This window comes from Phocoena phocoena, chromosome 13 (assembly GCF_963924675.1).
Source record: "Phocoena phocoena chromosome 13, mPhoPho1.1, whole genome shotgun sequence".
Taxonomy (NCBI): Eukaryota; Metazoa; Chordata; class Mammalia; order Artiodactyla; family Phocoenidae; genus Phocoena; species Phocoena phocoena.
The window spans coordinates 51005603-51030708 of NC_089231.1; the positions used below are offsets into that span (position 1 = coordinate 51005603).

Sequence of the window (25106 nt, forward strand, 5' to 3'; positions counted from 1 at the left end):
TTAGGAGGCCTGGAATAGAATAGGTAGAGATCAGAGTGGCTGAGACCAGGTAGAGGCAACAGAGATGGAGAGAAGTGAAGTGTTATGAAATATATTTTGGAGATACTGCTGCCAGAGTATTAGACTGGGCATGAAGGTCAGGTGAAAGAAGTCAAACATTTCCATCTTTAGTAAATGGGAGAATAGTTACTGAGGCTTAATGAAACCCAGAAAGGCAGAGGAAGATCAAATATGGGTAGAAAAATTAAGATTTCTAATTGGAATATATTAATTTTAAGGTGCTTGTAAGATGTCCAGTATATAACTGGAATAAAGTCTGAGGTTCATAAGAGAAAGGATGAGGCTGGGAGTAATGAATACACTGAAACGTCTTTTTCACTTGTCTTACAGAACAGCACCTACTCTCGTGTTCTTCCTACTTCATAGGCTGCACCTCCTTCTCAGTTTCCTTTGCTGGTTTCTTCTTTGTTTCTCTGACCTTTTAAAGTTGCCATACCCTAGAGGTCAGAACTTGAAATACTCCTCTTTTCTATTTATATTCAATTCTTGGGTGTTCTCACTCAGTGCCATGACTTTCAGCTCCATCTACTTGCTGTTCACCTCCTGCCCACTAAATCATTTTCTTTTATTCTGGATTTTCTGTCCAAACTTGACACATGTCAACTGCCTACAAACACCTCCCCTTGAATATCTAGTAGGTACTAACATGTCCAGAACTGAGCTTTTGATATCCTGCCCAAAATCTACTCCTTCCTATGAGGGAAGACTAGGTAGAATTTTGTGATATGGGTGTCTAGAAAATGAAATAAATGGACAGAAAGTCCTAAATTCTATGCCTGAGTGACTGGGAAAAATAAAAAAGTCTGAAAGTTCACTTGGTAGGAAATAAATGGAACTTGGTTTAGATATCTTAAGTTTAAGCTGTTGAAGAGACGCAAAAGTAGGATAACTAAGAAATACAGGGCTGGGATTCATTGCAGAAGTCAAACTAGAGATACAGATTTGGAGTTTTATTTTCAGAGGTAATTTAATAAAAGCATGAGAGAAAATGAGTATGAGGAAGAAAACAGTGTCTTGGGGATACTCTAGGAAACAGAAGTTTGTAGAGATCAAAAGAGCAGTGCAGCACTGCCAAAAAAGTTAAGTAAGAAGAAATTCTGGGATGTTCAGTGTGAAAAACTTAAAAAAAGATAGAAATTAAAAATTATACCTTATAAAAGAATATATATATATATTTTTAAAGTGAAACCAATTTGCAAAGGATTTTGGATCCACCAAACAGGATTCATATTCTTGGGGAGTAAATGAATTGAACAGTTGTGAATTTTTTTTTTTTTTTTTTTTTTTTTGCGGTACGCGGGCCTCTCACTGTTGTGGCCTCTCCCGCTGCGGAACAGAGGCTCCGGACACGCAGGCTCAGTGGCCATGGCTCACAGGCCCAGCCGCTCCGCAGCATGTGGGATCTTCCCGGATCAGGGCACAAACCCGTGTCCCCTGCATCGGCAGGCGGACTCCCAACCACTGTGCCACCAGGGAAGCCCAACAGTTGTGAATTTTTATCACGAAATTTGCTTGATCAAGTTTTTGCCATGGACTGAGCAAACAAAAGCATGCTGTTATGTATCTTTGGTTAAGGTCTCATCCTGTGGGCTGTCACTTTAAAAAGCACAAGGAAAACATAATCAAGATAGATGTATACTCAATGCTTTGACTATTGTCATAGCAGAAGTTGTGCTCATTTAAGCCACTATAAAACCACCTTTGCACTAAATTAAAAATTATGACCGTTTTACTCACAGTAAGAAAATGAGATATTTAGCAAGAATTTTAACTAATTTTCAATTCAGATTATCTACTTAAGAGTTTCACTTAGACTGTTCTTTTGATTGCTAACCTACATTATAAATTACTGCTTCTAATAAAACAGATCTGAAGAAGGCAGATATAGTATTTTATCTGGGAAGGTAAAGTATTCAAGCAGGAAACGGGTCTGAATTTTCTGCAAAACTTCCTCTTTTCACTCAATTACAATAATTCACTTAATTATGGTATCACTTAACAAAGAATTTTCTCAAAACTTTTATAAGCTGAGTGAAAGGTTCATAGGAACCCTCTGAACTGTTTTTGGTAACTCTTCTATTAATCTGAAATTAGCTTTAAAAAAAACTGGAAAAAAATTTATTCAAGAAGCATGAAACTTGGTTAAGATACCTCATTAAGCCTCTGTTTAATAAGCATGATGACTTAATTTACTAAACTCAGTGTACTGGAAAAACCATAATTAGAAAGGAAAGTGCCTTACAGTTTGGTTTTTTTGTAACAGTTGACGACTCCTCTTCATCTGCTATTTGGGGGAAGCTATCCACCAAACAGGATTCATATTCTTCATGTGTAGTCCGATCAAACATATCTTCCAAGCTATCATTCAGTTTTCTTTCTCCATCTGTGTGAAAAAGCATTGGCTTAGGCAACAAGCAAGCTTTTTGCTTTCTATGTAGACCAATGTGAAACTTGTAGGAACTGCCACAAAATAATTCAGATGTGTATGAGGCAAACCCCAAGCCTGGGTAAACCCCAAGCCTGGGTAGTTACTGCACGTTTATAAAGGTTTTATGTTATGCCTTCAAATGTCCTTTACTCATGTCAAGAGAATGCTAGTTTTTGTTACTGTCATTATAAATGTTAAAAAGTCTTTTTCTCTCTACCTGCTCATGTATCAATATAATTCATACTAAACCAAAAGGAACTACCAAAAGGAATGGTGAGGAACAGAAAACACAGCATAATAAATGGTGAAAAATATGAAGTTTAAATAAACTATGTATAAATAACATCAAAACCTCTATAGAGTTTTGTTTACCTGCTTATTTTTCTAATGTGGTAGCAAAAAAGTATTTTCTTGCATTATCATTAACACTTGGAAGTTCAGGGTTACAGAAATAATGAATTCAATTCCATATTTGATATGCAAAGTGCTAACTTCATCTTCAGAGTACTAACTACATTTCCATTATATAATTGTATTTTTAAAAACACCAGTTTACTAAAAATAGAAGTAGATTCAGTTGGCTAACAAATATGACAAAACTGAAGCCTACCAAGATTACTCTATATAAAGTAACTACCACCTCCCCCCATGCAGACTCTCTGGCATCTCACCCCGTTTTATCTTTCCGTAGCACTTGCCATCATCTAGCATACCATACTTGTTTGTTTCTCCCCTATTACAATGTAAGCTCCACGAGGTAGGTACTTTTGTTCTGTTCACTATTATCTCCAATTCCTGATACAGAACTGTGTCTTGATAATTACTGAATGATTAAACATTTGTTCATTTTTCATTTTGAGGGTCAAATCTGTAAGTAAAAATAACTTCTATGTGCCAGGCAGTATGCTACGCATTCTGAAAGCATTCTGTGTATGCTGTTAGAAATCACAATAAGTTAATGATTTATTTGTTTGCGGGTCAGACTTCTGATTGTAAAGCGCTTGAGGACAGAGACCATATCCTTATTGATCTTTCTATCACAGCATCTACTAAGTCTAACACAGAGTAGAGATATAAAAATCAGTTTTTGACTTGAAATAGTAGTAATTGAGAGTTTAATGGTATGCTTCATCTTTAACCAATTCTAAGTATGAAAAAGACCTACTTTATGGGTAAAATGGGCAGACTGTTTTTTTCCAAGTATGGGCTCAACAATATCTCCTATTCCATTTGCTGTTCTTAAAATGTGATCTTGGAACTCCTCCTACTGAGCAACTCCTGAGTCCAGATCATAAAAATATCATGCACTTCTACCTTGCTCTTTGGGGATGCTCACTCTGGGAACCTAGTGTCCAAGTAATAAGGAAGCTCAAACTAACCCATCTGGAAAGACTATATGGAGAAGCCCTGAGACTGAATAAGAAGAGAGAGAGATGCGAAGTATCTCCCATCTGTCTAGCCCTCTGCTGTTCCGGCTCGAGTCACCATGTGTCTATGACTGCATGAGACCCGGAGATAGAACCACCCAGCCCAGACCTTCCTGAATTCCTGAGGCACAGAAACTATGAAAGATAAGAAAATGGTTGTTGTTCTAATCCTCTAAATTACTGGAGTGACTTATTTTTCAGCAATAGTACTCACAACACCTTAGTCAAATTTATCTAGGTAATTTTAGTTTAAGATCAAGTTAAACTCATTCGTTTAAGTTCTAGTTTCACCTACATATGATACTTGCTTCAAATATATTTAGGAAACTATCATTTTCTTAGATTAACTACATAAATTTGAAGCCAAAGTTGTCATACTTTGTTTTTCCCTTTTCTACAAAACTGAGGAAAACATTATCAGGAACTGGTCCCAGGAAAAAACTAATCTTAAAAGCAAAGTCATCTTCTTAAGAAGAAAGTTATTTAAGCATCATTTACTATAAAAAGACAATAAATCACTGTTAAGGTTTACTTTTCTTTTTTTCCAACATCTTTATTGTAGTATAATTGCTCTACAATGGTGGGTTAGCTTCTGCTGTATAACAAAGTGAATCAGCCATACGTATATACATATCCCCATATCCCCTCCCTCTTGCATCTCCCACCCACCCTCCCTGTTCCACCCCTCTAGGTGGTCACAAAGCACGGAGCTGATCTCCCTGTGCCATGCAGCTGCTTCCCACTAGCTATCTATTTTACATTTGGTAGTGTATATATGTCCATGTCACTCTCTCACTTTGTCCCAGCTTACCCTTCCCCCTTCCCGTGTCCTCAAGTCCATTCTCTACGTCTGCATCTTTATTCCTGTCCTGACCCCAGGTTCTTCAAAACATTTTCTTTTTTTAAAGATTCCACATATATGTTAGCGTACGGTATTTGTTTTTCTCCTTCTGACTTACTTCACTCTGTATGACAGACTCAAGGTCCATCCACTTCACTACAAATAACTCAATTTCGTTTCTTTTTATGCCTGAGTAATATTCCATTGTATATATGTGCCACATCATCTTTATCCATTCATCTGTTGATGGACACTTAGGTTGGTCCCATGTCCTGGCTATTGTAAATAGAGATGCAATGAACACTGTGGTACATGACTCTTCTTGAATTATGGTTTTCTCAGGGTATATGCCAGGTAGTGGGATTGCTGGGTCGTACGGTAGTTCTATTTTTAGTTTTTTAAGGAACCTCCATACTGTTCTCCATAGTGGCTATATCAATTTATATTCCCACCAACAGTGTAAGAGGGTCCCTTTTCTCCACATCCTCTCCAGCATTTATTGTTTGTAGATTTTTTGATGATGGCCATTCTGACTGGTGGGAGGTGATACCTCATTGTAGATTTGATTTGCATTTCTCTAATGATTAGTGATGTTGAGCATCCTTTCATGTGTTTGTTGGCAATCTGTATATCTTCTTGGGAGAAATGTCTATTTAGGTCTTCTGCCCAATTTTGGATTGGATTGTTTGTTTTTTTGACATTGAGCTGCTTGTATATTTTGGAGACTAATCCTTTGTTAGTTGCTTCGTTTGCAAATATTTTCTCCCATTCTGAGGGTTGTCTTTTCGTCTTGTTTATGATTTCCTTTGCTGTGCAAAAGCTTTTCAGTTTCATTAGGTCCCATTTGTTTATTTTTGTTTTTATTTCCCTTTCTCTAGGAGGTGAGCCACAAAGGATCTTGCTGTGATTTATGTCATACAGTGTTCTGCCTATGATTTCCTCTAAGAGTTTTATAGTATCTGGCCTTACATTTAGGTCTTTAATCCATTTTGAGTTTATTTTTGTGTATGGTGTTAGGGAGTGTTCTAATTTCATTCTTTTACATGTAGCTGTACAGTTTTCCCAGCACCACTTATTGAAGAGGCTGTCTTCTCTCCATTGTATACTCTTGCCTCCTATATAAAAAATAAGGTGATCATATGTGCGTGGGTTTATCTCTGGGCTTTCTATCCCATTCCACTGATCTATATTTCTGTTTTTGTGCCAGTACCATATCGTCTTGATTACTGTAGCTTTGTAGTATAGTCTGAAGTCAGGGAGCCTGATTCCTCCAGCTCCGTTTTTCTTTCTCAAGATTGTTTTGGCTATTCGGGGTCTTTTGTTGTTTCCATACAAATTGTGAAATTTTTTGTTCTAGTTCTGTGAACAATGTCATTGGTAGTTTGACAGGGATTGCACTGAATCTGTAGATTGCTTTGGTTAGTATAGTCACTTTCACAATGTTGATTCTTCCAATACAAGAATATGGTATATCTCTCCATCTGTCTGTATTGTCTTTAATCTTTTATCGGTGTCTTATAGTTTTCTGCATACAGGTCTTTTGTCTCCTCTTCTTTTTGTTACAATGGGAAATGGGAGTGTTTCCTTAATTTCTCTTTCAGATTTTTCATTGTTAGTGTATAGGAATGCAAGAGATTTCTGTGCATTAATTCTGTATCCTGCTACTTTACCAAATTCATTGATTAGCTCTAGTAGTTTTCAGGTAGCATCTTTAGGATTCTCTATGTATAGCATCATGTAATCTGCAAACAGTGACAGTTTTACTTCTTCTTTTCTGATTTGGATTCCTTTTATTTCTTTTTCTTCTCTGATTGCTGTGGCTAAAACTTCCAAAACTATGTTGAATAATGGTGGTGAGAGGGGACAACCTTGTTTTTTTCCTGATCTTAGTGGAAATGGTTTCAGTTTTTCACAATTGAGAATGATGTTGGCTGTGGGTTTGTCATATATGGCCTTTATCATGTTGAGATAGGTTCCCTCTATGCCTACTTTCTGGAGGGTTTTATCATAAATGGGTGTTGAATTTCGTTGAAAGCTTTTTCTGCATCTATTGAGATGATCATATAGTTTTTCTCCTTCAGTTTGTTAATATGGTTTATCACATTGATTGATTTCCATATATTGAAGAATCCTTGCATTCCTGGGATAAACCCCACTTGATCATGGTGTATTGATCCTTTTAATGTGCTGTTGGATTCTGTATGCTAGTATTTTGTTGAGGATTTCTGCATCTATGTTCATCGGTGATATCAGCCTGTATTCTTTTTTTTTGTGACATCTTTGTCTGGTTTTGGTATCAGGGTGATGGTGGCCTCACAGAATGAATTTGGGAGTGTTCCTCCCTCTGCTATATTTTGGAAGAGTTTGAGAAGGATAGGTGTTATCTCTTCTCTAAATATTTGATGGAATTCGCCTGTGAAGCCATCTGGTCCTGGGCTTTTGTTTGTTGGAAGATTTTTAATCACAGTTTCAATTTCAGTGCTTGTGATTCGTTTGTTTATATTTTCTATTTCTTCCTGGTTCAGTCTCGGTGAAGGTTGTGCTTTTCTAAGAATTTGTCCATTTCTTCCAGGTTGTCCACTTTATTGGCATATAGGTGCTTGCAGTAATCTCCCATGATCCTTTGTATTTCTGCAGTGACAGTTGTTACTTCTCCTTTTTCATTTCTAATTCTGTTGCGTATAGTCTTCTCCCTTTTTTTTCTTAATGAGTGTGGCTAAAGGTTTATCAATTTTGTTTATCTTCTCAGAGAACCATCTTTAATTTTATTGATCTTTGCTGTCATTTCCTTTTCATTTATTTATGATCTGATCTTTATGATCTCTTTCCTGCTGCTAACTTTGGGTATTTTTTGTTCCTCTTTCTCTAGTTGCTTTAGGTGTAAGGTTAGGTTGTTTATTTGAGATTTTTCTTGTTTCTTGAGGTAGGATTGTATTGCTATAAACTTCCGTCTTAGAACTGCTTTTGCTGCATCCCATAGGTTTTGGGTCATCATGTTTTCACTGTCATTTGTTTCTAGGTATTTTTTGATTCCCTCTTTGATTTCTTCACTGATCTCTTGGTTATTTAGTAGTGTACTGTTTGGCCTCCATGTGTTTGTATTTTTTAGTTTTTTTTCCTGTAACTGATATCTAGTCTTATAGCGTTGTGGTCAGAAGATACTTGATACGATTTCAATTTTCTCAAATTTACCAAGGCTTGATTTGTGAGAAGATATGATGTACTCTGGAGAATGTTCCGTGAGCACTTGAGAAAAAGTATTCTGCTGGTTTTGGATGGAATATCCTAGAAATATCAATTAAGTCCATCTTGTTTACTGTGTCATTTAAAGCTTGTGTTTCCTTATTTATTTTCCATTGGATGATCTGTCCATTGGTGAAAGTGGGTGTTAAACGTCCCCTACTATTATTGTGTTACTGTTGATTTCCCCTTTTATGGCTGTTAGCATTTGCCTTATGTATTGAGGTGCTCCTATGCTGGGTGCATAAATATTTACAATTGTTATATCTTCTTCTTGGATTGATCCCTTGATCATTATGTAGTGTTCTTCTTTGTCTCTTGTAACAGTCTTTAAAGTCTATTTTGTCTGATATGAGAATTGCTACTCCAGCTTTCTTCTGATTTCCATTTGCATGGAATACCTTTTTCCATCCCCTCACTTTCAGTCTGTATGTGTCCCTAGGTCTGAAACGGGTCTCTTGTAGACAGCATATATCTGTCTTGTTTTTGTATCCATTCAGCCAGTGTATGTCTTTTGGTTGGAGCATTTAATCCATTTACATTAAAGGCAGTTATCAATGTATATGTTCCTATACAATTTTCTTAATTGTCTTGGGTTTGTTATTGTAGGTCTTTTCCTTCTCTTGTGTTTCCTGCCTAGAGAAATTCTTTAGCATTTGTTGTAAAGCTGGTTTGGTGGTGCTGAATTCTCTTAGCTTTTGCTTGTCTGTAAAGGCTTTAATTTCTCGTCAAATCCGAATGATATCATTGCTGGGTAGAGTAATCTTGGTTGTAGGTTTTTTCCTTTCATCTCTTTAAGTATGTCCTGCAGCACCCTTCTGGACTGCAGAGTTTCTGCTGAAAGATCAGCTGTTAACCTTATGGGGATTCCCTTGTATGTTATTTGTTGCTTTTCCCTTGCTGCTTTTAATATTTTTTCTTTGTATTTAATTTTTGATAGTTTGATTAGTACGTGTCTTGCTGTGTTCTCCTTGGATGTATCCTGTATGGGACTATCTGTGCTTCCTGGACTTGACTATTTCCTTTCCCATATTAGGTAAGTTTTCAAGTATAATCTCTTCAAATATTTTCTCAGTCCCTTTTTCTCTTCTTCTTCTGGGACCCCTATAATTCGAATGTTGGTGCGTTTAATGTTGTCCCAGAGGTCTCTGAGGCTGTCCTCAATTCTTTTCATTCTTTTTTTTCTTTATTCTGCTCTGTGGTAGTTATTTCTACTATTTTATCTTTCAGGTCACTTATCCGTTCTGCTGCCTCAGTTATTCTGCTATTGATTCCTTCTAGAGAATTTTTAATTTCATTCACTGTGCTGTTCATCATTGTTTGTTTGCTCTTGAGTTCTTCTAGGTCCTTGTTACACGTTTCTTGTAATTTTCTCCATTCTATTTCCAAGATTTTGGATCATCTTTACTATCATTACTCTGAATTCCTTTTTCAGGTAGACTGCCTATTTCCTCTTCATTTGTTTGGTTGGGTGGGGTTTTACCTTGCTCCTTCATCTGCTGTGTGTTTCTCTTTTTTGTTTAACTTACTGTGTTTGGGGGGTGTTTGCAGGCTGCAGGTTCATAGTTTCTGTTGTTTTTGGTGTCTGCCCCTAGTGGGTAAGGTTGGTTCAGTGGGTTGTGTAGGCTTCCTGGTGAAGGGGACTGGTGCCTGTGTTCTGGTGGATGAGGCTGGATCTTGCCTTTCTGGTGGGTAGGATCGCGTCTAGTGGTGTTTTTAGGGGTCTGTGAACTTAGCATGATTTCAGGCAGCCTCTCTGCTAATGGGTGGGGTTGTGTTCCTGTCTTGCTAGTTGTTTGGCATGGGGTGTCCAGCACTAGAGGTTGCTGGCCACTGAGTGGAGGTGTGTCTTAGCATTGAGACGAAGACCTCTGGGAGGGTTCTTGCCAACTGATATTATGTGGGGCCGGGAGGTCTCTGGTGAACCAATGTCCTGAACTCGACTCTTCCACCTCAGAGGCTCAGGCCTGACAGCTTGCTAGAGCACTAAGACCCTGTCAGCCACATGGCAGGAGAAGGTGGGCCACGAGTTGGGTGTCAGCCACTGCCCAGTTGTAGCTCTGTCACAGCTGTCTCCAAAGGTCACCCAGATACATTGGGTTATTCCACCATTCCTCAGAGCTTGCACATGCCTGTCTGGGATTTGTAGATGTCCTCCTGATACTCTTCATTGAAATACCTTGCATTCATGGTGGTGAGAGATATGCTAATAGTGTTGGTTCTCTTCAGTTCAGAGACTGGGGCAGTCTGAGCCTTCATGTGGCCAAGTCAGGAGCAGCTGGCCAATGGTCCCAAAGTGATAACATGTCATATTCCAAAAAGGCTTTCTGCAGTGCCCGAGCAGTAGTCCCAGGCAGCTGCTCAGCTGGAGCACTCTGACTGGGGAACTTGGTGGGACCCTCAAACGAGGATTTCTGCTGGCCATAGTGCCTAACTTGCCCACCCAGGCAAGGAGCTGAGGAGAGCATCTTCCGGCCCCATCTCACCAGAGGAGCGGACACCTGGTTAAGGTTTACTTTTAATAGGTACTGTCCTCTCAACGTAGGCAGCCAGGTACTTGACTGTATGGATATTATTACTCAAGAACAAAGAATTAAGGCAAAGGCTATTAAAATTTTCTCTCACTTACTGCATTTGGGGCAGCAAGAGATAAGGTGTTTCTTAAGAAGCAAGGATAAGACTGGCTGTTTTACTACTGGGCCCTAAGCAGGTAGACTAGAGAATATTCAGCAGAAGATGCACACACAGTCTGAATGTCCTCAATTCTAAGAGACGATCATTGGAAAAGGCCTCTGCTTTTAGCCCTGCATCATGTGGCAGGTCCTAACTCTTTAACACATAAGGGTGATGAATGACAACTATTCCCAGTCTAGTTGATCTCATGTCATATGCCTCTGTAGTTAGGAATGTTACTAAGGTGGTGCCAAATGAAATCCTTCCATTGTTCCCACCTCTTTCAGAAAATCAAGGCTTTAGATGAAGAATTAACAGTTTCTCACTACAAAGGGCTGTAGTTTTGCCAAATCTCCTTTTCCATAGAAGTAGAATATGGCAGAGTCACTCACTCATCATATACACTATCATTCTTAGTTTACTGCTAATTTGCAAATCTATACTAATACTTCTCAGTGGAATCCTCCCATTTTTCCCTTATCAAACTGCTTTGGAAAATAGTATTTCTAAAACAGGACTCTCAAGATTCCCTTTACACCTTTTATTAAAAAAATTGTCTAAACCAGGGATCAGGAAACTTTTTCTTAAAGGGCCAGACAGTAAATATTTTAGGCCTGTGGGGCCATAAGGTCTCTGCAGAAACTACTCAGCTCTGCTGCTGTGTTCAACAAGCAGCCATAGGCAATAAATAAACGAGTGAGGCTGCGTTCCAGTAAAACTTTACTTACAAAACTGGTAGCTGGCTGTAGTTTGCTGACCCCTGGAAACAACTTGAATTCTTTTGGAAATAAAAATTATTTTTACTAAAGATTTTTTTCCTGAAATATTGACACTAAGCTTTACTAAAGAGAAATCTAGTATTATGAGAACAGGGGAGGAAAAAAACTAGTTTATGGTGAAGAGGTCACTTATACTCATCAGTGCAATGGTATGTCTATAAACTTCCCTCCACATTTGTATTAAAATTAAAAAAAAATCAAATCTTACTTGGACTTTTTTCTCCCTTCTGCTCTTGATTCTTCATTTTTAAAAGCATAGTTTCACTAACCAATGTACAGTCCATGTCCACTGTCTCTCCTCCTGCTAATCTTGACTGACTGCCATCCTGAATAAATATTTAAAAATTCAAAATTTTAACAATCATTCCTTTACGTCCTAATATTTACTTTTTTTGGGGGGTGGGGTAAAATATACATAACATAAATGTTACCATTTTAATCATTTTTAAGTGTACACTTACATTTCAGTAGCATTAAGTAATATTTACCTTTACCCTTTAGGAATATAGATACATTTAGGTTTAAATGCCTATAAACCATTTTTAGCTTTGATATACAAGCATCGTCTCTCAAGCCTAGGAAAAGGACTGCTGCCAAGCATGAGAGAACTATGCGTTACCACGATCCCTGGAGCTTCCTTTCTTCCCTAATCTGCTTCACAGAAATGAACATCAATGTACACTAAGAACAAAAGTTCACAAGTCAAATTTGATTTCTTAATGGATATTTATTATTACTCTAGCAAATGTTACATACTTTATTAATATGCTACCAAGTGAAAGAGAACTTCTCAAACTATGAAGAACCTAAATACAAACCAAAAAATTTATTTCTGCTATGAATTTTAATGAAAAAATACACAGTATTTAAAAAAATTAGCCAACTGGGAAAAATGAAATTTTTTTCTTGAAGGTAGATTATTTTATCTTTTGATAAAAAAATAAAACTATTTAAAATATGTAATTAGCATTTTACATTATTTTAAAACTATATTTTTCAGCAAAGTTCTCTAAAGTCAGAAAGTATTATTATTACACTTTCAAAAATACTATAATGTTGGCATAATAAGTGTTATTATTTCATAGTTTTCTGAACAAATACATGAAGGCTGTAAGAGGTATGTGATTCCCTCAAGGTCACAGAGTGAGTCAGGACAGCAGGGTGACTAACAATACACTAGAATAACCACAATGGGCTTTGGTTCTATTTTCTAACTTACCTTTGTATCTACTACAGTAATATCCATTTTATACTGAGACAGGTCTGCTCCTGGATCTATACTCCACTGGATGTTTTCAAAGGATACATCTTAGATAAGGAGAAAAAAATGCACAAATAAAAACAAAGTTTTAAAATTCTCATCACTTTAAAACATTATGGGACCCACAGAATGAGAAAAGTTTTGCAAATCATATGTCTGATAAAGGACTTGTACCTAGGATATATAAAGAACTGTCACAACTCAATAATAAGACAATTACTTCAATTAAGAATAAGCAAAGGACATGAAGAGACAGTCCTTCAAAGAAGATATACAACTGGCCAATAAGTACATGAAAAGATGTGCAACATCATTAGCCATCAGGGAAAGGCAAATCAAAACCACAACTGAGATATAACTTCACACCCACAGGATGGCTAGAATCAAAAAGACAGACAGTAACAAGTGTTGGTGAGAATGTGGAGAAACTGGAACCCTCAAAATGTGAAGAAATTGGAACCCTCATGCTGCTGGTGGGAATGTAAAATGTTGTAGCTCCTTTGGAAGAAAGTTAGATAGTTCCTCAAAAGGTTAAACACAGAGTTAGCATATGCAAATGTTTACAGATATACATGTAAATGCAAAGAAAAGGACAGGCTATCTATGGGTGAGGAACAAGGTTTGGACGATAAATTTCTACTTTTTATATTTTTAAAATCTGTATAGTTTAAATTTTTTAAAGCTTTCTTTTTGTAAAGAAAGTAAGAAACAACTACATAGAACAGGTAAATCTATAAAATCACCTATAGAAAGTAGGTATTAAAGATGTCAATTTATTTTTTCAAAAAGCAGGAAAATCACATGTAAAGTGAAACCAATAAGAATTGTGCTATAAACACAGAAACACACAGGGATAAGATATTTTTTCTGAAAATAATTCAGTCTATCCAAAGAATGTACATAATATATTACAATACTCAATTTAAAGTCATTAAAAAAGAGTAGAAATGCTATTTATAGTGTACATACCTTGGTTGTTTTGTAGAGACTTTGTTTTAGCAATTCTACATGGATTTAACTGAAGAACTGATGCAAGTTCACATGCTCCATGGACTGACCTGGTTTTTATTTTTATAGGCTCACGAGAACCAGCACCCTAAAACAAAGAATTATTAGCATCTAGGAGAAATCACAACAACCATTTTAATCAAAATCCTTGAACATTTAACACAAACCTTCATGTCATCAAAAAGATTCTCTGTCTCCAAACTTTCACGTGGACGTAGAGGGATTTTAAAGATAGAATTTTCTTCCTTTATTTGTAACAGTGTTTTATTATCTGGAGATTTATTCAAGGACTGGAGGAGGGACTCCTGTAAGCTGCTGGGCTCTTCTGGGGACTCTCTGATTAACCCACAGCTCCCACTCAAGGCCTTACGGCTTGAGGAAGAGCCCTTTGGAACAGGCTTCAAAACCTCATAGAGAGTCACTTGCCTAAATCCGATTTTAGAGTTCTCACTTCCTTGGCTTTTCTCTTGACGCTGAATAGCTGAAAATCGATCAGACAGATCCAGAGGTTTATCCATCACATAGTCTCCATTCATGTAAGAATGACTATCCGGTGGAAAAGGAAAAGCATTTTCTTTATCAAAGGAGGCTTGGGGGCAGCTTACTTCATCTTCACTTTCTTCCTCGATTTTCTTCCTTTTGGTTCGGCCTCCCAGTGATTTCAGGGCTACCACATGTTTATCTTTATCAGTAACAGTATCTTTAATGTGATCAATACTATCCTGCTCACTTGTATTTTTATTTATAAGCATCTGCTTATTAGAAGATGACTGGTTAGTGATCTTCTTCACTTCAGCCCCAATATTATGATGTGTGAAAAGGGCACCATCTTCAGATTTTAATCTAGGTTTCTCTGATCTAGAATTAGAAGTGTTGCTGAAAGGCATTGTTTTCAGATGGTTTTTTTTCCCAGTCTCTAAAAGAGAAGGGGACAAACTTGTATTCAAACCTAAACTACTTTTCACGTTAGAGGTAGCTCCAAATACAGGAGATGATACCCGAGTAGTCAATTCTTCTTGAGGAGGAGGCTTTGAATTAGAATCTGAAAATCTAAAAAAATAAAGAGTGGTAAAGCTTTTTTCCTATTAAAGAAATAAGGTAAAAATTAAAAGACAAGCATAATGAGAAAACTTTTGCTAATATACAATTATTAATAGCAAGGTCTTATCCACATCTCAGACGCAGACCATTAACCAAAATTTAAGATACAATATAGTTGCTGGCTTCTCTTTATTTGGCTGACAAAAAGCAGAGGGAAATGATACAGCAAACCTATTTCAATACAATGATATTCCTATCTATAAATATTTTTCCTAAGTAACTTAAATAAATTCACTATATAATAAAATCATATTTTAGTAAATCCCACTGGGGACCCAAATTCTTTTGCTGTTACGAAATCTTATCATGAGTAACTCCAAGAAACAAAATTCTTATACTACAGAATTGAACATAACTCAAGACCCAGACTGCCTGTAGCAGAGGAGACAGCTGTGGCAGTAGAAAGAGCATTAGGGTTAAGTTTGAAGACGTGGAATGGCTAAGAGCTCTGACTCTCATACTTAATAGCTGTGTGGTCTTAAAAAGACATTTAAACTTGTGAAGCTGCATTTTTGTTGACTGTAAAAAATGGGGGTAATAAAACCTACTTTAATGAGTTACTATGATGACAAATTAAATGTTATGTATCTAATACTGAAAGCTCTTTTAAAAAGCAAAGTACCACATAAATATAGGTACTGTTAGTTAAGGGATGTTCTGAAATTAGTAAAAACAAGATGTATCCCAATCTTGGAAGCTCATCTGAACTAATAATGGATTTCATAAAATGTCCAGTTTTTGAAAATACAAACCCAGAAGGGATGATTGGATCTTTAAAGGAGATAAGGCTGGGACCTCTTAAGTACTCCTTGATAGAAGTACAGAAAGAATCTAAAAGTAATATCCATCTCTCTACATTAACACAAAAAGCCCTCAATTGGTCATAAACTGGGGAATATATTTTTTTAAGTAAAAATTAATACAACCAGAGTAACAAACTTGAGGGAAAGAAACAGTTTAAATATATGGAACTCACTGTAATGGAATTTCATCGACAGTTTGTAAGTTTTTACCAAAGTGCCCCAAATTACCTTAAACTATCTTCACTATTTCTTCTAGATTCCTCAAAAGGTTTTTTGTGATCTCCTTCCAGACAGTGGTAGAGCTCATCACCAACAGGGCTCATAGGACCTCGAGATTCCTTCAATAATAAAATATAAAGTACATAAATACAATGGAAGATTATTAATTCTCTCTTTGTTTTTTTGGCCGTGCCACACAGCATGTGGGATCTTAGTTCCCTGACCAGGGATCAAATCCGTGCCCCCCGCAGTGGAAGCGTGGTGTCTTAACCACTGGACTGCCAGGGTAGTCCCAAGATTATTTATTCTTAAAAAGGAATGAAATACTGATACACGTTATGATGTGGATGAGGCTAAGTGAAAGACGCCAGGCTCAAAAGCCACATATATGATCCCATTTATATATGAATTATTCAGAATAGGTAAATTCATAAGGACAGAAAGCAGACTGGTGGTTGCCAATTCCAAAAAACAAGATTAGTTAGATTAGAGGAAGGGAAGAGAGATGACTGATCATACTTATAGGAGACAAATTTAAAAGGATGCTTTAGAGAGCCGTGCTTCCTGAACTTTAACATGCATACAAATCAACTGAGGATCTTGTGAAAATATAAGTTCTCTTTCAGTAGGTCTGGGGTTAGGTTTGAGATTTTCTATCTCTAACAAATTTCCAAGGATGCAAATGCTGTCGGCCTGTGGATCACACTTTGAGCAGCAGGTCTTTAGAGATCAGTTCCGTTACTAGATTTGGTGTCTAAACTACTGACTTGCCAGGTTTATGGGCAGGACGGAATTAAAAACCATTAAAACATTTAAAGTTCAAAGGGTAAAAACTACCCACTATCACTTGAAGAGAGATTTAAAACTAGAAAGGACCAAAAAAAAAAAAAATTCAAATGCAGTGAAAAACCAATTCAATGGTTTGAATATACATTTACATATATTAAATGTATATTCAATATATACATTTAATGACTAAAGCAAAAGAATAGTTTTAAAGCTGTACCAAAATGAAACTTCCCTAAGACTGAAGAATTCAAGGTTTCCATTTTTTAGGGATCAATTAAGAAAAAAGGTAAATGTGTCTGATGGAAGGAAGAACTAAAACAACGAAAAGAAAATCATGGGGTCAATTTCTGACTCAATTCCTAAAGATCTGGTCTAATTGGACTGGCATTTATAAGGACAAAGATGAATTAAAGGATCTATAGTAGACCCAAGAATTCAGACTATCTTCCAAATCAAAGCCTGGTTTAAAGGATGTTGAAAAGATCCAATAAATTCTGAAATCAACCTAAAGGTTTAAGACTTCTCTTAAAGTCTTCTCTTAGTTGGAATAGGGTAGGGAGGAGAGGGGGAGAGGGAAGACGGTTGCTAAATCCTCTATGTCATATAAATTTTGATTCAACCCACAACCTATATCTCCCAAGAATTCTAAAGATTCTAGATTTCTGCGACTGCTTGGGGTGAATAATATAAATGGGCTTTTCTAGTCACATCAATTTTTGTTCTAGGCCTTTATCCAATAATCTTTGGATAAAATAATTTTTCTCTTGCTCAATTCTCGAAAAACTGACCTCAAAAGACACTAATTAACTCATATTATCACCAAAGTAAACAATTACTTACAGACTCATCTTGAACACTAAGTCCAAGTGTTTCACCAACAACTGTAGCTAAATTATCAGGAGGATAACTGCTTTTTCCATGTGTATCTAAGTTTAAAAAAAAAACAAATTATACAATTGTAGAAACTAGACGTATGAAAAAATACGTAAAAGGAAAGAAAAAGCTCAAAGGACCACTTTACAAAATGGCACTGAACAATTTTTAAAATTCTACGTGAAGTCCAAAATATCTACTATAAATTGCAGTAAGTTGCAGGTATCTAGCACTTACACTTGCCAAACTTTTTCAGCTAGTTTTCTATTTTTCCTAAATGAATTGAATGTTAACAGGTAGATTATTTTTCTTATTTCCACTGGAAAAAAAACATATAATTAAATGGAGTTCTTGTGATACAAGACACAGCATGAATATCAAACCGTATTTATATAGTAACCTTTCATGAAAACACTTTCATGAGAGTTTCACTTCATGAAAACTCTCACAGTGCAGAGAGATTTTCAGCATTGCATAATTTTCAAGTTTTAAGCTAACACAATATTTATACAGAATTCACCTGTGTTCAAATATTTTATAAAGTTTTATGTATAGAGTTTCAATAAGTCAACAAGTATTTACGTAGCACATACTAGGTTTCAGGCATTGTGCTACGAAGAGAAAAGGCTGTTGTCCTCGAGGAGCTTATGGGCTGCTATAGTTGAAAGGTATAAAGAAAATTGCAATAAAATGTGATAAACATTAAAGGTACATAAAAGGGGTCATTTAAACACAGAGCAAGGACTCCTAAATCTGCCTTGAGAAAACAAGGAAAGCTCACCAAGTGTTGACTAAGCTGACCCTTGAGAGAAAAAGGAATTAAACTGGCCTGGGGGCAGAGAGGATTCTAGGTATGTGGAAGGTGTGATATGTGAAACAAAACTGCATGTTCAGGCAACTACATGTGGTTCAACTGCTGGAAATCAAAGTGCAAAAGCTAAAATGGTAGTTAGGACATGAGTGCAGACAGGTTGATAAGGGATCAGATTATGCTAAAGAATTTAAAATTTATCCTGTAGACAATGAAGAGATAGTCAAGGGTTTTTTAATGGAGGACAGATGCAATATTTGGGCTAAAAAGGTGATTCAGACAGGCTGACAGAACAAGAAGTGCTCACTAATAGGCAACGGGACTAATTAGATTACTAAAAGAGTCTCATGAGAGATGCTGATGGCCCAAGCTAATATCATGTGGGTGCAGAAGAATGTGCATGACAGATGTGTAGGAGGTACAATAAATAAGACTTGGAGACTGTTTACATGTGAGAGTTGAAGAAGTAGGAATCTAAGATGATTTGAAGTTTTCTGATTTAGGTAACTCAAAGAGGTATGTAAATTGTCATTCACTGAGACTGTAAATAAAAGGATAAGCAGGTTTGACAAGAAAGTCTCACTTTGGACATGCTGAAGTGGAAGGATATCCAGGTATAGATGTTCAATAGCAGGCAGATACATCAGTTTGGAATTCAAGAGAAAAGTCTTGGAAAGAGATAGATTTGGAATTATCATATAGGTGGTAGCAGAATACTAACTCTAAGTGAAGATTCCTCCAGAAAAGAAAATGAGAGAAGACTAGGCCAAGGATCATATATACTGGGGACAGTGACATTAAAAGACAGATGGAGAAAGAATAGCCAGTAATGGAAGGTGAAAAATGAACAATAAGTAAGAGAATCAGGAGAGTGGCACCACTTCAAGAAAAAGTGTGTGCAATGTCAAGTGTCATAGAAAGGTCAGGTAAGATAAAGACTGGTAAGCATTCACTAGATTTAACAACCCGGAGGTCTCTGATGACTACTGCCAAGCAGTTCCAATGTAATGAGTGAGAGAAGAGAGTGTGAGGATGTGTCCCCTTTTCTCCCCCTTCCTCTCCCTCTTTTCCGCCCTCCTTCCTCCCTTCCCCTGCACCCCTTTTTCTTCCTGGAGTGAATGGGAGTTGACAGAAAGGAGAAATTGAGCACAGACTGCTTTTTCAGTTTTGAAGAGAAGCTCTAGCTGAGAGTGGAGACAATTAAGAGGGGGTTATTTTAAAAGACAAAAGATAACATGTATCTTTATGTTGAAAAGAAAGAACCTGCAGAGAAACTGGAGATACAGGATAAGAGAACAACTGATGGAGTAAAGTTCTGGCAGCAGCAGAAGAAAATGGGCTCCCGAGTGCTGAGAAGCAAGGTTCTGACACAGTCTAACATCCCCTGCAGCCTTTGCCTGACAGTCTGTCTACACACATGCACACAAACATACATACACTAATATAAAAAATTTGTAGCTTTCAGAGTATAGGCTCTGATTTTACTAATTTTACTAATATAAAATGAGTAAGTGATTAACCATGGCCAGTCCTCCCAGTTTTGCTCTGCATTTCATCTCCTCTCACTTTTTCAAGGATCTAGCAATTGTTCCCTCTTTCTCCAGAATTACTCATTTCTCTCTTTACAAGATCATTCCATCAGCATAAAGACATGCTGAATATGCTATAATAGACCATCTTTTAAAATCCTCCCTGGACCCATGTTTCTCTTTAGCCACTGTCTGTTCTCCCTTCCCCCTTCACCACAAAAAGGCCCAGAAGGACTTGTTCACAAGTGCTCCTTCCGGTTCTCTTGAACATGATAGTCTAGTTGATCACCTCTACACTTTAACAACTCTCATTAAGAGTTAAACACTCAGTGATCCCCAGGGGACCACATCCAATGGTCAATACTCAGTCTTCATCTTCTGCGACCTATCAGCACTGTTCTCCACAGTGACCACTCCGTCCTTTCTCTTTTGGTTTAAAGGACGCTACTTTATCTTGGTTCTCTTATCTCACTGGCAGCTCCTTCTCTGGCTACTTGGTTGTTCTTCATTTTCACAATCTCTATATCATCATCCCAACAGCTGCGATATTGCCTCCGAGGAAGTGAAAATGGTTCTTGGGGGGCAAAAAAATATTTTTATGTATGAGACACAGATACACATACACTCAATACAGTATATCTGCAGTATTAAAATCTCATGGGGGAAGTGATGCAGGGGGGCGGTAGGGTGTCTAAAAAGGCCACGTGGGATTGATAATAAAAAATAGCTGAGAATCACTCCTTTACATAATGGAGTGCCTCAGGGCTAAGTACTGGAACTTCTTCTCTTTCCCATCTTCACTCACTTGCTTGGCTATCTCATCCAGTCTCATGGCTTCAGACACCACCTACATGCTAACAACTTCCATTTGTATCTCTACGTTAGACTTCTCTACATTCACACCCACCTACCCATCCAAAATCTTTACCTGAATGTCTACCCGGCATCTGAAAACAAAATATTCTCAAAACCAAACCCCTACCCTCAGCCACCCTGCAAACCTCCTGCTCCCAGTCTCTCTCCTCTTAGCAAATAGCAACTCTAAAGAACAGAGTTGCCCAAACCAATCTCCCTTTCCCTCACTCTGCCCCAGCCACACAGGGCTCCTTAATGTTCCTCAGTCAAACCAAAGAACGCCCCCACCTCAAGGCCTTTGTGCTTACTGACTTCTCCACCTGGAATGCCCTTGCCCCAGAAATCAACATGACTCACTTGCTTCCCTCAGTCTCTGCTCAAATGTTGCTTTTATAGTGAGGCTTTCTAATATCTCCTCTTACCCTGCTTTATTTTTCTTCAGAGCCCCTGATCCATCTAACATATATTTATTTTCTCTCTTCCCCAACTAGATTGTAAGCTCTATGAGGTTAAAGATTTTGTTTTGTTTAGTGCCCGGTATACATTAGGCATCCAAATATTTATTGAATGAATGAGTAAACCACAGTAAAGCCTTATTTACTTAAAATTACTAGCAATTGTAATTAATGTGGATAGGAATATTAATATGAATTAATAACAGGATAACGTTATTTTCCAATATGAAAAGGACTACTAAACAACAAATAATACAAACAAAATTATACGGAAAATACTTTAAAATGTTGTCTAATTCAGACGGTCACTCTTGTCCACCAATTTTAAACTTATAAAGTAATCTCAGTATCTTGCTTACTAGCCACTGAAGCTTGACTCTGATCACAAGTGTCAGCCACTAGAATTTCACGTTCATTATGTTTATGTGGTGGATGAGTTGAAGACTTTGGTATTTTTCTCAATTCTAAGGGAAAAAAGAAGAGAGATTACATATAAACAATCATGAAAAATGATAAGCCAATACAAATCTATCTTTAAATGCACTAGAAGTGCATTTTATTCACGTAACTTTAATATTCTAAAAAGGTTATTCCTTTAGTTTCACTGAGAAACAAAGTTGGTAGAGAGGACTGGAACAGATAAATTCTTCTGACCTAAGCCTTCTAGAGTTGTAATATTTTAATGTATCTTTTTCTTGTGTATCATTGCAAATCAGTAGGTTCATTTGAAATGAATATTGCATCATACAGCTTTTTCAATCTTTGTTTTAGAGTTTTCATTTTCTGGAAGGAAAGCTGAAACATGCTTTATCAGAAATCATTCCACTATTTAAGGGTTTAATTCAAAGAAAACCAAAAGAAGGACAAAGTAAAGGGAAATAGACTTTTACTAATTATAACTAGAAATTATCATTAAAAAGCAGTATACATGTAAAAATAAATAAGCATGGGCTTCCCTGGTGGCGCAGTGGTTGAGAGTCCGCCTGCCGATGCAGGGGACACGGGTTCGTGCCCCGGTCCAGGAAGATCCCACATGCCGCGGAGCGGCTGGGCCCGTGAGCCATGGCTGCTGAGCCTGCGCGTCCGGAGCCTGTGCTCCGCAACGGGAGAGGCCACAACAATGAGAGGCCCGCGTACCGCAAAAAAAAAAAAAAAAAAAAAGCATGGATGGTTAGAAAGAGAAAAGGAGTAACTAGTCATTAAATTAGTTTTAACATAATTTGCACGGCTCAAAAAAGCAAATTAAAAATTAAAAGCAGAATTTCATATTCCAAGTAAAAATGATCAGAACAAGATTAAAATTGACAAAGTTTTAAATAGTTACAGGTTATTCTCATACAATGAAGAAATAAACCAAGAGCATTTTACTAGATACAAAAGACGACTTTTCCTAAAAAAGAAAATTGTGATTTGCTTTTCTGGATATTCTTTCAGATGGATTTAAACATGATCTAAATTATGCCGATGCTTATCTGTAGTGATTCATGTTCTATCTGATACCAGACAAAAAGGCGCACAAACGTTCATTCTAAATCCATGATCTTACATTTTAATTTAGCTCCTAATTACGTGTAAGATTTTTAACAATTCTTTTGTTTTCCACTAGATGGTGATGCAAGCTCATATAAAATGGGGGAAAACTGTCAATTTTCCAGTATCAAAGATTAAGATCTACTGTTTCTTTAAAAGGCATAGCTACTGTCAACAATTTATTTGCATTAGAAAAATATCTCTAAGACTGTGTATACTCCTTTCCCTCGAGTGCTTTCCTTGTTACAAACAGTTTAGGTTAAGATGAAAGTTTTAAAAATATTTACTTTTAGATTAATGTTAAAAGGAATAAGCACTGTATCACGTCACAGGATGAATCTCAGGACTACATGGAAAGGTATTTCCAAGGCATTTTGCAGAAATGGTCAACTGGCTTGGAATTAGAAATATGCCACTGACAAGCCACGAAGTAGATACATTATAAAGCCTTTTCTTGATTTACCACCAAGTGCTACATATTATAAAAAATAAAAATAGCTAGTTAAAGCATTGGTGGGAGTAGCTGTGGATAAGACTTGGAAACTACAATAGTTTAGAGCCAGGAAGATCTATATTTGAATTTTGACTCATCTACTTACTTGACAGGTTACTTAACCCCTCTAAAGAGCAAATCTTTCCTCATCTATAAAACGAAGGTGCTAGTAGCTACCTCAAACCTGTCATGAGGATTAAAACACAGTAATAATATATTCAAATCAGCAAAATAACCAGCACACCGTAGGTGGAACTTAATGTTAGGATATCTCCTCTTCCCATGTATCCTACTCAGATATATACACACAGGAATAGTTTTTAAATAAAAACTAAACTATTCACTACCTTTGTAAAATGCTGAGTGTTTACATATTCAGATGAGCAACACACGTCTATACATAATACGGGCAGTAGATGCCTTCCCGGCCACTTCACTAATGGAAGTTAAACTTACAGTTGTAACGTAAGTTACCTGAAAAATGACTATCTTCCTAACAATAGATGAATACTTCTTTTTTAACAGAACCAGGTAACTAAACTACAACTCCAATCCTTACCCTGTGCACACCCAGAGTGCTCCAGTTTAGTATGTGTTTGTTCTACGTATCGGACGTGGAGGTTCTCCTTCCTTCGTAGTCGGTTAGCGCCAGAAAATGAAAAGGTTGTTATTGGTGAATCTGGAATAACATCTTCCTCAGTTTCAAGATCGGTTGCTTGATGTGGTTGATCATTCCTAGAGGAAAATAAGGACAACTGAATGAAAATTAGTTTGATAAATATTTATTAAAACATCTAGCACATGGTATGAGTGACAGCAGAACACAGGTATGAAGCCGTTATAATTCCTTGCATCTGATGTTCCAAGTCTAAATACAAGGATTAGAGAAATACTCACATGACCAGAGTACCAGGTGGGGAATATTACTGTGAGAAGTGAAGTAGAAAGTGTAGTTGGTGGTACTTGAGGTGAAATTAAAAGAATTTCAAATGGCAGAGAAAATCAGCAGAGGATCCTCCAAGTTTGAGTCAAAGGCAGGCAGTACTGTGTACCTGTGTTAGAGAAAGACAAGCCGGAACTACATGAAGGAGGGCCTCGACTAAGCGTGCACATAATTTAGAAAGCAAGAGGAAAGGAATGAAGGTTTTAGAGAATGGAAGTAATGTGACAATCTAGCAGCAAGACTGTGCAAGATTGACTGGGACAGAAAGAAAGGAAGTAGTGGCTGTAATAGTTCAGCAGGAGCTTCGCTGGGTTTGAACTGGAATTCTGAAGATACGTATGGAAAGGAAGGGACCAGTGTTAAACACTCTGGCAACAGAATCAACAAGACTTGGCAAATGACAAATTCAGGGTGATAAATAATACTAACACGGGTAACACCAACATTTGTTGCAGGTTTACACTAGTAGGCACTGTTCAAAGCGTTACCTGTATCAGTTTAAGTATAAGGTATTATCATTATTACTCTCATTTTACAAACAGAAAATACAGATACAGAGGTTAAGTCACTTACTAAAATAAAATAGGAAGGGCTTCCCTGGTGGTGCAGTGGTTAAGAATCCGCCTGCCAATGCAGGGGACATGGGTTCAAGCCCTGGTCTGGGAAGATCCCACACGCTACAGAGCAACTAAGCACGTGCACCACAACTACTGAGCCTGTGCTCTAGAACCTGTGAGCCACAACTACTGAAGCCCAAGCGCCTAGAGCCCATGCTCTGCAACAAGAGAAGCCACCACAATGAGAAGCCCGTGCACCACAATGAAGAGCAGCCCCCGCTCAACGCAACTAGAGAAAGCCCACGCACAGCAGAGAAGACCCAATGCAGCCAAAAATAAATAAATAAATTTATAAAAAATAAAATAAAAACGTTTAACAGAAGCAGGATCTAGACCCTGGCAGCCAGACTCCCAGGACAACACTGTTATCC

At 37.2% G+C, this 25106-nt stretch overlaps 1 protein-coding gene across 1 annotated transcript in view; it reads right to left on the reverse strand.

Annotated features, from left to right (window-relative positions):
• Positions 1 to 25106, reverse strand: part of RBBP8 (RB binding protein 8, endonuclease) — a 77678-nt gene that overhangs the window by 9964 nt on the left and 42608 nt on the right. Inside the window, exons 6-14 of the mRNA XM_065889342.1 lie at positions 23735 to 23910; positions 21512 to 21616; positions 17470 to 17555; positions 15850 to 15959; positions 13885 to 14767; positions 13679 to 13805; positions 12668 to 12756; positions 11657 to 11774; positions 2303 to 2443 (exon numbers count right to left, since the gene is read on the reverse strand). Coding sequence (XP_065745414.1) covers positions 2303 to 2443; positions 11657 to 11774; positions 12668 to 12756; positions 13679 to 13805; positions 13885 to 14767; positions 15850 to 15959; positions 17470 to 17555; positions 21512 to 21616; positions 23735 to 23910 — 1835 coding nt within the window. The remainder of the gene's footprint in view (positions 1 to 2302; positions 2444 to 11656; positions 11775 to 12667; positions 12757 to 13678; positions 13806 to 13884; positions 14768 to 15849; positions 15960 to 17469; positions 17556 to 21511; positions 21617 to 23734; positions 23911 to 25106) is intronic.